Source organism: Heptranchias perlo, chromosome 1 (genome assembly GCF_035084215.1).
Source record: "Heptranchias perlo isolate sHepPer1 chromosome 1, sHepPer1.hap1, whole genome shotgun sequence".
Lineage (NCBI taxonomy): Eukaryota > Metazoa > Chordata > Chondrichthyes > Hexanchiformes > Hexanchidae > Heptranchias > Heptranchias perlo.
This window is the reverse complement of record NC_090325.1, coordinates 39690762-39703292: the sequence shown is the minus strand read 5'-3', so window position 1 is coordinate 39703292 and position 12531 is coordinate 39690762. Positions and strand designations below refer to the sequence as shown.

The following is a 12531-nucleotide window of genomic DNA, read 5'->3' as shown; positions in this document are numbered from 1 at the left end:
TTGAGGAGAGATAGTTCAACTCATAACTACTGTAAAATCTGCACTGTGCCATTGCTGCTGGTCACTTAATTACTGGTTAATAAATTTGTTTGGCAGTTATAGCTAAAGTCACAGTCTTGTGAAGTATTTATACTATCACCTTCGAAGTCAAGTGCGTGTTATAACCAAAAAGCCAAAATACACAAGTTCAGTGATTTAGGCCACTCCCACAGCCGAGACCATGCTCCCTGTAACCCAAAGTACGTTTTTACCTGCCCAATAGCTAAATAATGTCATTTTCCCAGGGATCAAATAGAAAACCCAAAATGAGAGATAATTAGACCATTAGCATCAGACTTCATATCCTCTCCGACACAAAGAATGTTTACTTCCACCTCCACAAAATGCCCACTTCCAAAACTGTCTCAGCCCCTTTGCTGTTAAAATCCTGAAACATCTCTCATCTTCGGACTCAACTATCCCAATATTATCCTTGCAGGCCTCCTTCCTCCACCCTTCATAAATTCCAACTTGTTCAAAAATCTGCTGCACGTATCCTTTCCTGCACTAAATCACGTTCGGCCATCATCTCTTTCCTTGCTGACCTACATTGGTTCCCAATCCCCAAGCGCATCAAATTTAAAATCCTCATCTTAATTTTTAAATCATTCTATGGTCTTATGTCACCCTATCTTTGCAATCTTCTCCTGTCCTATATACCCCACTGCCCCAAACACACCGGTTCTCTGACTCTAGCCTTATGTGCATTTCCCCATCCCTTGTTGAGAGCCTTCAGCCACCTGAGCCCCATTCTTTGGCATTCCCTTCCTAAACCTTTCTGCCTTTCCACCTCCCTCCCCTAAACACCTTCTCCAAACCCATCTCTTCATACAAAGAAAGAAAGAACTTGTATTTATATAGCATCTTTCATGGCCTCAAAATGTCCCAAAGCACTTCATAACCAATAAATTACTTTTCAAGTGTAGACATTGCTGTAATGTAGGGAAACGCAGTCAATTTGAGCTCAGCAAGGTCCCACAAACAGCAGAGATTAATCACCAGATAATCTGATTTTAGTGATGTTGGTTGAGGGACAAATATTGGCCAGGGCCAAGTTTCTAATCATCATTCTTAATCTCTCCTTTCTTGGCTCAGCATCTGTTTTCCTCATGCCATCTGTGAAATACCTTGGGACATTCTTTATGTTGAAGGTACTACACAGGTACCAGTTGTTGTAGATAGTTATAAGACCTGGAAACTCAGTTGAACCCTCTCTGTATAATAAATTCAGTTCTACAGTGCTATCACTCTCAGTAGCTCCTCCCTGATTAGGTTATTAAGCATTGATGCCATTTAAACAAAAATTATCTCCACAAAAAGAAAACAGAAATAGACAGAAAAATAATCAAATGGTGTTAATCATAATTCTTTTTAATGGTTCCATTTATTTTAAATTAGTCTGAGTCAATGGAAATAAAAATGGAGATGTAAAACGGGCTGCCGACTCACCATCACCCATTTTACACTATCGCACAAAGTCAAGATATATCCCACTGTTTCAACCTTACATATACCTCAAGCTGCTGTTGCCAACAGGTCTTCACCAGCGAAGCAATAGCTCTAAGAACATCCCTTTGCAAATCTCAATGTTCACCAAATTCAAACCAACGAGTAAGAAATACAAGCTAAAGTAGAACAGTTGATTAGTTTCTGTGGGCTGTGGACAATGGATCTGAATTTGGACACTCCTGCTGTAATGGAAATACAGTAGAAATAGTATTCTAGAAAGATGAGTTCAGGTGGGTCCAAAAGCCTTCTTCATCTGAACCCATCTTGTGACACTGTAAATATGGCATATAATGAAAATCAAAGAATTACATTTAAGAAATCAATATATAGCTCTGTAAGGAGTTACTCCAAAGGAGTACAAAACAGTTTAAAGTCCTTGCAGCTGACATCAGCTTTAAAATTTCTGTTCACAATTCCTCTGTAGAATTTTGTGATTGTTTTCCCCCCTCAGGAATCTATTGCTTTTATTACCTCCAGACTTGAGTATTCCAATGCGGTCTTGGCCGGCCTGCCATCTTCCACCCTCCTAAACTCTGCTGCCCATATTCTAACTCGCACCATGTCCCGTTCACCCAACACCCGTGCTCACTGACCTCCTGGTCCACCGACACCTCGATTTTAAAATTCCCATCCTCGTGTTCAAACCAGTCCATGGCCTCACCCCTCCTCCAGTCCTACAACCTTTCAAGAACTCTGCATTCCTCCAACGCCGGCCTCTTGTGCATCTTGACTTCTTTCAACCCCCATCGGCGGCCGTGCCTTCAGTCGTCTGTACCCTAAGCTCTGGAGTTCCCTCCCTAAGCCTCCCTGCCTCTCCACCTCTATCTCCCCCTTTAATAGGCTCCTTAAAACCTACCTTTGACCAAGTTTTTAGTCACCTATCCTAATATCTCCTTCTTTGGCTTGGTGTCAATTTTTTTCTGATTATGCTCCTGTGAAGCGCCTTGGGATGTTTTTGCTACATCAAAGGCCCTATATAAATGCAAGTTGTTGTCAGCTGCACCCATTTACTGCTGCAGGCATAATTAAAAGTGTTTAAGGAGAACACTATTCATTGTCCAGGTGTACTCAGGTGACCAGACAGGCCATTACTGTGAAGCTCATGGAAAACATTTGACTGCATGCAATTAAAGAACAATTTCCAACCCACTTTAACACAACTTGATTTACCTGTCCGCCTGCTTCTGCAGCATGCTGGAAATGTGTGGCAAGCAAAATCTCATCCAGGAATGTCTCACTGCACTCCAAACACTTCATGCCATGTCGGGAAAGCTTCGACGGATCCTCATCGAGGGGCATTGCTGGGAGAATGGGAGTATTGGCAGGCGCAGAGATCACTGAACTGGGTATGCTCGTAACAGTTTTTGCAACAGCACTTGCAGTGCCACCTACAGAGGTCAAGAGCGGTGCAGATATAGTAATAGGATAAACTGTAGAATTGGAACTGGGAACGATCATCTGGTCTGCAGGAATGGGTTTCATAATCAGATGGGAACACTGCATTACCACGCCCTTGTCTTTGTGCCCGCGAGCATGAGAAAGAAGACTGCACTTGTTGAAGAAGACCAAGTTCTTTGCACAGTGGTTGCATGTCACTTCTATCCGCACGCTCCTCCGGTCATAATGCTGTGCCAAACTCTTCTCCAAGGCAAACGAATCGCCACATTCCAAGCACTTGTAACCACGAAGTGGTATAGTGATATTAGCACTAGTTGGAGGATTAAGGTTAGGCGTGTAGATAGGGACCGGATTTACACTGCTCAACACCTTGTTAAATGTCTCAACTACTGCATTCTGGGAATGGGCCACCACATGAACTCTAGATACCTTTTTAGGAGGCTGGGAAGAAGAAGCAGTGATTAGTGTCTGCTTTATGGGCTGCTGCGCTTTGGAAAGTACCTGACGGAGTTCAGAAGTCACTTGGGCAGTCTGAGGCAGAAGGTTAAGGTTAGCGAGGTGGACAGTCTTTGGCACAAGTTTGGCATTTGCAAGGCTGGATGCTGGTACCACTACTGTTTGCTGCTGCATAGCATTGGCAGCCTTCAGGATGGCACTGCTGGCACTCTGAACCGAGGCAGCAGAAATCACGGTAGCTTTGACTGTAGTGTTGTTCGCAAACTTCAGGTTGATCACCTGCGATCCTGCCGTCTTCACAGCAGACACTGGAAGGAAAGCAGTGGCAACAGGTTTAATTGTAACCTGTTTTGGAGCAACTTCAGGAGACATTACTGTATTAGAAGCTGTAACAAGTGCCGATTGCATTGGTGTCGTAGGAGGCGAAGACACAGCAGACTCAGCAGGCGGAGACGACAAAAGTGATGAGACAACCATGGAGTTTGCCTGTTCTGGTCCTCTTCTACCAAGCTCTTGCTCAACATCTGGCATGATTCTGGTCACTGTTCTGGTAATTTCACCAGATGATGTTTTGATGGTCTTGATGCGGACCTTGGGGATTGCAGGCGGTGAGCTTGCAGGAGAGGAAGGGGACCCTTTCATGCTACTTTCACTTGACACGCTCCTGGGGCTATCGGGCTGTTTGATGGCGACTTTCTTCACCACTTCCATCGGGCTCTGAGGGCCCTCTGGAGATTTTTCAGTGACTCTAGGGCTTTCTCTAGATTCTTTTAAAACCGGAGAAGGCCCCCTAGAGACAGACTGAAGTTCCTTACTGGTATCTGCTGCAGCCTTTTTAGCATTCAAAGCAGCAATTGCTGCAATGCACGAGGAAAGCTTGGAGGAGGACTTAGCCCTAAGATTTGAAGAACAAGTGACATTCACTCCAGTTTTCTCACCACTTTTGCCATCGAGGGCTCTGTTATCAAGCTGCTTTTCAGAGGAATTTTTAAAGCTCTTTTCAGCGTCCTCGTCAGACAATTTCTCCTCCACATTTCGGGCTTTAAATGTCTCAAGAATCCCTGAATTAACACTGGGACTTTCACTCTCTCTGCTGCTTTTCAATATCTTACCCTTTTCTTCAGCATCTGGGATGGACACTTCCGGCTTGACCACGTTCTCCCCTCCTGTCTTCCTCGTCTTCTCACATTCTCGCTCAGCAGTTGGACCTGGAAGTACATTTGCTTGAAAGACTGGTTTGCTTTCCTCTTTGACATGTGGAGGATCATCAACCTCTATTTTATCGTCATCCTCAAACTCTTCTGCACTAGAAATGGGGCTGAACTGGTTAAACGCAGAGTCTTTGAGTCCCGTTTCAGGGCCATCAATGGTCTCGGCTCTTGACAAATCTGGTTTTGGTTCGGTCCCTGGTGGTCCTTCACACCTGACTGACTTACTGTCCGAATCTTTAGAATAGTCATCTAGAGTTGACACACTGAGGAAGCCATTGTGTAAGCCATTGCCAGAAGAATGCAGGTTTTCTTTATCTAGAGCTGGGGTTTCTGTTGTTGTGGCTGCAGTCTCGCATGAATCAAGAGTTCGGATATTTTTTACAATCACACTTACTACCCCATCTGGTGCCGAGGGGACCTGAGCATCCTCATCCACAGGGATGCTCTGTTTTAACTGTCCTTCATTCTCATCATGTGCAGATTCAATTGCTGCTTTAGGATCAACCTGCATATCTGGGATGTCAAACGCAGCAAGCAGGTCATCGAAGTCTGGGGTTTTCATATCCCCCATGATCGTCAATTTATAGGTATGCAAAGCTGCAAAAAGAGCAAAAATAAAATTACACCCTTTGAAATCATTAATTTCTTTCTTGTAATTGAACAACTGTCAAGTTGATTCCTTTCCCAGCTCACCTGCTTTAATTGGTGAAATTACTGTTTTGTAATCAAGATACCAATGGGGCAAAATAAACCATTGGAACCATGCTAGAACTGATATCTGAAAAATTCAATTTAACCAGAAGCACAGACCATCTGCATTTATAGAATGCAACCCCAAATTTAAGCCCTTAATTAATATTTCACCCTCAGGATTTGTAGGTAAAGAGTAAATTTTATTTCAAGGCTCAAATGATACTTACTATTTGAAATGTAGGACTTTTTGCAAAAACCTGTCACAAATTTCATAGAATCATAGAGCACAGAAGGAGACCATTCGGCCCATCGTGCCTGTGCCGGCTTTTTGAAAGAGTTATCCAATTAGTCCCCCTCACCTGCTCTTTCCCCATAGCCCTGCAAATTTTTTCCCTTCAATTATATATCCAATTCCCTTTTGAAAGTTACTACTGAATCGCGTATTTATATAGCGCCTTTAACAACCCCCAGGACATCCCAAAGCGCTTTACAGCCAACAAAGTACTCCTAAAGCATAGTTACTGTTGTAACGTTGGGAAAGGTGGCAGCCAATCTGTGCAGAGCAAGGAGATAATAACCAGATAATCTGTTTTAGTGATGAGGTTGAGGGATAAATGTTGGCCAGGACTCAGCTGCTCCTGTTCGAATATTGCCATAGAATCTCCTACATCAACCTGAGAAAGCAGACGGGACTGCGGTTTAACGTCAGTACTGCACTGACGTGTCAGCCTGGATTATGTGCTCGAGTCTCTGGAGTGGAACTAAAGAGTTTTGATTAAAGAATCAAACTTCACTAAAAAGAACAATAATCAGTGATTCAGAAAAATACAGTAATATCAACAGATCAAGAAACTGGAGAACAACATAAATGCTTTTAAAAAATATGACATTGGAATTGCTACCCGGCCTTTCACACACTCTCCTTCCTCCCCTCCAATAGAAAAGAGAAGACAGGACTATGGAGCAAATCTTCACGGTAACGATCATTTCATCAACATTAAATAAGGACATAACCATTAACTGATTTTTTTAAATTGGCAAAACATTACATAATGGACAAATAGAGTTGACATCAAACCTGTCCTATATTTATGTACTATGTACAAAATACAGTGGCCTCAGTATTGCATCTCTTAGCTCCTCAGCCTGCACTGCAGAGGAACTCATCTATGTTCCAGCCAACTTTACTTTGCTGCTTTCCAAACTGCCATAAATAAATTATAAATGATAATTAAAAAAGATCAAACTATTATATAAAAATACGGACAGAATGTATGGATTTAAAATGGTGACTGAATTACATCTGTGCACCCTGGTCCAATTATCCCCTGCCATCTAACTATACTTGAGCACACTTGGTCTTGACTCCCTGTATGTAATGCTACAGGATAACTGTTCAGATATAAGAATATACAGTAATATGATTAGAAATAGATCTAATTGTATAATATATCCATGTATAAATAGAAGTATGTTAAATTGTACAATTGGACATAATTATAAATAAACCCATATTAAAAATTTGGCTCTCGTATGTATTTTGTCTGGCACATTTCCTGCATCATACTTTAGGCATCACTCTTTGGAAACAAGAATTTTGCCCGAGGCCCAGAGGATGGCTGATGACATAGGAACAGGAGTAGGCCATTCAGCCCCTTGAGCCTGTTTCACCTTTCAATTAGATCATGGCTGATCTGTACCGCAACTCCATATCCCTTGATACCCTTACCTAATAAAAATCTATCAATCTCAGTCTTAAAAATTTCAATTGACCCAGCATCCACAGCCTTTTGGGGCAGATAATTCCACATTTCCACTTGTGTGAAAAAGACTTCATGATTTCACTCCTGAATGGCCTAGGTCTAATTGTGCCCCTTTTTTCTGGATTCCACCACCAGAGGAAATAGCTTTGTTGTATTTACTCTATCATTTTAAACACCTCAATTAACCCCTCAACCTTCTACACTCAAGTGAATACAAGCCACGTTTATGCTGCCTGGCCTCATAATTTAAGCCTTAGTATTATTCCAGCTGAAGAAAGGGTAAAAAGGGATCAGGCAGGAAATTATAGATATCAGAATACTCTCCCCTTGCCTGAATGAATGCAGCTCCAACAACACCCAGGGCAAAGCAGCCCGCTTGATTAGCACCCCATCCACCACCTTAAACATTCACTCCCTCCACCACTGCGGCTGCAGGGTGTACCATTTCAAGATGCACTGCAGCAACTCGCCAAGGCTTCTTCGACGGCACCTCCCAAACCAGCGACCTCTACCACCTAGAAGGACAAGGGCAGCAGGCACATGGGAACACCACCATCTGCACGTTCCCCTCCAAGTCACACACCATCCCGACTTGGAAATATATCGCCGTTCCTTCATCGTCGCTTGGTCAAAATCCTGGAACTCCCTACCTAACCGCACTGTGGGAGAACCTTCACCACACGGACTGCAGCGGTTCAAGGCGGCGGCTCACCACCACCTTCTCAAGGGCAATTAGGTATGGGCAATAAATGCTGGCCTTGCCAGCGACACCCACATCCCATGAATGAATAAAAAAGTGTAGGAAGCAAAAAGGCGCAAAGTGATTTTATACTTTAATTATCTCCACAAAGTTTAATTGTACATTTAACTTAATAGGCTCGTCTTCCTAAAAAAAAAATTCAGGCACAAACCATGGCTTTATAAAGAAAACAATAATTTATTGTACACTAGAAAAATTGACATTAGAAGTAAACAACATCTTTGGTTTATGCACAATTTAGAATTGCTTTAACAACAATAACACACCACCTGCTGAATTCCCAAAATGCATTACCTTTTGGAAACCTCAGTGTCTAACTCAGACTAACCCCACAACGAAAGTTATACACTCATGGTTGGCTCAAGCTTGTCAAGTATTATGATGGACACCGTTGTAGTGTAGTAGCATGGCTTTCTCTTCTAGCCAGGTCATTTGCTTCACAGGCAATCTGTAAGCCTGCATCGAGGCATGAGGATGTGAGGTAGAGAGCAGTCATCAAGATTACAGGTGAGGTGGCACCACCAGGAAGTGAAAGGCAAGGTTGGAGCAGTCGCAGTGGAACTGCATCTCTCCCCAACTCAAACTTCTACTTAGTTTTAAAAGCCTTTAACTTTGGATCACAGCAATGGGGCAGTGGCTTGTCAACAATAGTTTCCTCCAAATACAACCCACGATTGATTGACTCTTCACTTGTTTTCTCTCAGTGTCCACGTAATGAAGTTAAGTAGGCAAGTGTTCAAACGATCTCGAGCTGTCCTGGAGTCGAATTCTTGTTATGGTCGTTACTACGGTGATCTATCCTTTTCGGTGTGGTCTTTTTACGATGTGTAAATTAACAATCTTTTTTAACAGTCCTTTGTAAGAGTCCTTTTCCTTCAGCATGCAGGAGCCAATTTAATATCAAGCTTTCCATTTTCAAATGTATTTTTACTACACCAGTTAAGTCTTACTTCAGTTGTGAGTAAATTTTTAGAGATCAATTTTACTACCCTGAAATTGTCGTTAACAGGGTAGTAATGGGGTCGGTAGGCTTACTGCCTCGTTAACGCTGACGATCGACCCACTTTTACAGGGGCCTACTGCTAAGCAGTCTAAAAACTTGCCTGTTTCAGGCAGTAGGGACCCTTTTAATATGTAAATAGAAGTCCTATAAGAAGCTAGTGAGAGGCCCTGAAATGTTAAGTTTTACATTATTTTTGTGGGGCCAAAGAGGAGCAGGAGTGAAATGTGAAATAGTGGGGGTTAAATTGATTAACCCCCAAAAACGAGCACTGGGATCGCGATGCACGATTAACCCGTGCTGCCTGATGATTTAAACGCAGCCAGCACTACCTGTGCTGTTGATTGGCTGCACGGATCAGCAAGGGGCCCCGATATTCTAGAAATAAAGGGAATTAGGGGTTACGGGGAGCGGGCAGGAAATTGGACATGAATTTAGATTTGAGGTTAGGATCAGATCAGCCATGATCTTATTGTAAACAATTTTACAACACCAAGTTATAGTCCAGCAATTTTATTTTAAATTCACAAGTGAATTTAAAATAAAATTGCTGGACTATAACTTGGTGTTGTAAAATTGTTTACAATTGTCAACCCCAGTCCATCACCGGCATCTCCACATCATGATCTTATTGAATGGCGGAGCAGGCTCGAGGGGCCGATTGGCCTACTCCTGCTCCTATTTCTTATGTTCTTATGATATCGGGAGCGGCTAGCACGACTTAAAGGCAGCCTGCACCTCTTAAAAGGGGAGGTGCACTGCGACTGCATGAAGAGCTGGAATTCATTTGGCAACTAACTCTGTGCTGCAGGATAGTGAGGAATGGCTGTGCCTGCGACAGTGTACACCGCGGTTCTCGGACAGTGCACTAGAGGCCATAGTGGAAGAGGTGTAGGCATGGTGGGACATCCTTCATCCGCAGGGGGGCAGGAGGCCCTCCAGACATATTCTGAAGAGACAGTGGGAGGAAGTCGTGCACGGGGTAAGTGCCAGGAGCATCGCACCACGCACATCGATGCAGGGCAGGAAGAAGTTCAATGATTTAACATGAGTGGTCAAGGTGAGTGAGTTCAACTGTCAGGTGGCATCTCCTACCAACTACACTATTAGCCTCATCCACTGCTCCATGCACTACACCCCCAATATACACCCTGTCACCTACCTACCAACGTACTCTTTCAATCAGTACTCAACTCTTCATATCAGATGCTTCACCTCACCCTCACACATTTCCACTCTTGCAAGCTGCACACCCACATCTCACAGGTCACACACACTGGCAGCTATTCAACCATGACAGCCACATCACCCAAACATCTTGTAGGACACTCACTGACACACTTCTCTCTTTCTTGCAGGAGAAGGTGGCGCATAACAGTAGACAACAAGAAAGAAGGTGCGCCTACAAGTCCTCACCCCCATGGAGGAGACAGTGCTGGCCATCATTGGACAGGCTGTTGCTGCGGCCGTGGCCACTGGCGGTGCTGGAGGTAGCAATGATGAGGGTCTCTGCATACCTAATCCTCCTTCTCGCTTCCCACTTCTCCTTCATCCCACAATCTTTTATAACTAACGTGTTGCAGATGGTGTCAGCACGCACGTTTTACTTTCTCCTCTCCCCGCACCACAACTCAACCCGTGTCCCTTTGTCATTTCAGATACCAAAGAACTGGAACCAGCACAGTCCGAGGAGACAGAGGGAGATGACAGTGATGATGCTGACACACCATCACTCGATCTTACACTCGCAGCCACCAGCTCAGATACTGACACTGCACGTACTTTGGAGGCTAGGATAGAGGACGGGTCTGCTCGTGATGAGACACCAGGCACAAGTGCGCTGGAGCCGGGCGGGGGGAATGGATACCACAGGTGCCAGCTCACAAGGTCGCTCAATGGTTCTGCTGCAGAGGAGTCAGCTGATGACTTCGATGGGCCAGGCTACAAAAGAAGGCTGATGAGCGTACACCACCAAATACTTGGTGCACTGGAAAGCCTGCCAGAAAACCTGCACACAATGTCAAGAAGCATGGAGCAATCCAGCTCCAACTTGGCACAGGGCTTTGCGCAGAGCTTGGAGCCCATCCTTTCCCACATGGAACGGGTGGTCACCTCCATCAGCACTCCTGTGGAAACCACCATGATACAGCGTCTGATGACCAATGTCGCAGCTTCCATTGCAGCACGAACATTTGCCATCAAAGGTCTGACTGCTGCATTTGGAGCACAGACTGTTGCTGTGGAAGCTCGGTCTGCTGCTATCGTGGCTCTGGGTACAATGTTGAAAGGGGCTTTCAGGGTGTCACAGCAGTCCAGCAATTTGTTCTCCAACAGATCACCAGGATTGCTGAGGAGCTGCCCTGGGAGAGTGGCAGTGGCTCCTTGGAATAGATACCTGCTGTCCGCTCTCAGGATGACAGCATTTCTGCTCCCACCCTGCTACTCCACTAGTGCCCTTGCTGTTGCCTGTCAGCCAGGCAGGCCAGGCCGAGATGGTACAGTCTGAAGCCGGGCCCTCCTGGCCCAGAGCTGCTTGAGGTCGTCCTCCAAGGCCATCTGCTGTCTCCTCAGTTGAAGGTCAGCAGCCTTTCACCACTCATGCTCTAGCCGCTGGGGATGCATCTTATAGGAGCACTGGGATAGGTAAAGGCACACGAATGACAGGTATTAAGGGAATGCACAAGGGTGAGCAGTCTCATTTTGTTTGAATCATTTCATGTGTAAATCTATAAATGTGGCTATGAATTTGTATTTTGTGGTGGTTTTCATTTCTGCGATGAGCTGAGGGAGAAAGCAATGTGTAATCATAAAGGAGGACGATTTGATGGTCATGTGGGAGAGGAAAGGTAAGGAGTATGGGACTGTTGGTGAATGGGGAGGTGTCGTTGGGGTTACTAGTATTGCTCATTAATAATCTGATCCTTCAGCGTCCCAAAGCACTTCGCGGGAGCATTTTCATTGGAACATGAGTAAGGCCATTTAGCCCCTCGAGCCTGTTCCGCCATTCAATTAGATCATTCAATAAGATCTGTGACCTAACTCCATTTACCTGCCTCAGCCCCATATCCCTTAATACCTTTGGTTAACAAAAATCCATCAATTTCAACAAAATGTGACAACGAGCCACATAGAGATATTAAAAGAGGAAGTAGATTTTAGGGAGTGACTTAAAGGAGGAGAGAGGGAGGGGGGAGTTTAGTTTAGGGAGGGAATTCCAGAGCTGAGGGCCTAGGCAGCTGAAGGCTCGGTTGCCAATGGGGGAGTGATGAAAATCGGGATTGCGCAAGAGGCCAGAATTAGAGGAACGCAGAGATCTCGGAGGATGTTACCAGGAATGAAAGATTGTAATTATGAAGAAAAGTTAAAAAAATTAGAACTTTTTAAAACTGTAACAGAGTTAAGGGGGTAAATCGAATCAAGGTTTTCAAATTTACATCGAGGTATATCGAAACTACAGCACAGAAACAGGCTGTTCGGCCCAAGTGGTCTATGCTGGCATTTATGCTCCACACGAGCCTCCTCCCTCCCTACTTCATCTAACCCTATCAGGATACCCTTCTATTCCTTTCTCCCTCATATGCTTATCTAGCTTCCCCTAATTGCATCTATGCTATTTGCTTCAACTACTCAACATTCTACATTCTTACCACTCTTTGGGTAAAGAAGTTTCTTCTGAATTCTCTCTTGGATTTATTAGCGACT

The 12531-nt window shown here is 44.3% G+C and overlaps 1 protein-coding gene across 3 annotated transcripts in view; it reads right to left on the bottom strand.

Moving 5' to 3' along the window:
- The window catches only part of znf532 (zinc finger protein 532), a 154978-nt gene that overhangs the window by 76582 nt on the left and 65865 nt on the right, over window positions 1-12531 (bottom strand). For 2 of the 3 annotated variants that reach the window (XM_067984087.1, XM_067984095.1), the window contains exon 2: window positions 2719-5210. In XM_067984087.1, coding sequence (XP_067840188.1) covers window positions 2719-5184 — 2466 coding nt within the window. In that variant the 5' untranslated portion in view covers window positions 5185-5210. The remainder of the gene's footprint in view (window positions 1-2718; window positions 5211-12531) is intronic. The other variant, XM_067984104.1, reaches the window with a different exon arrangement.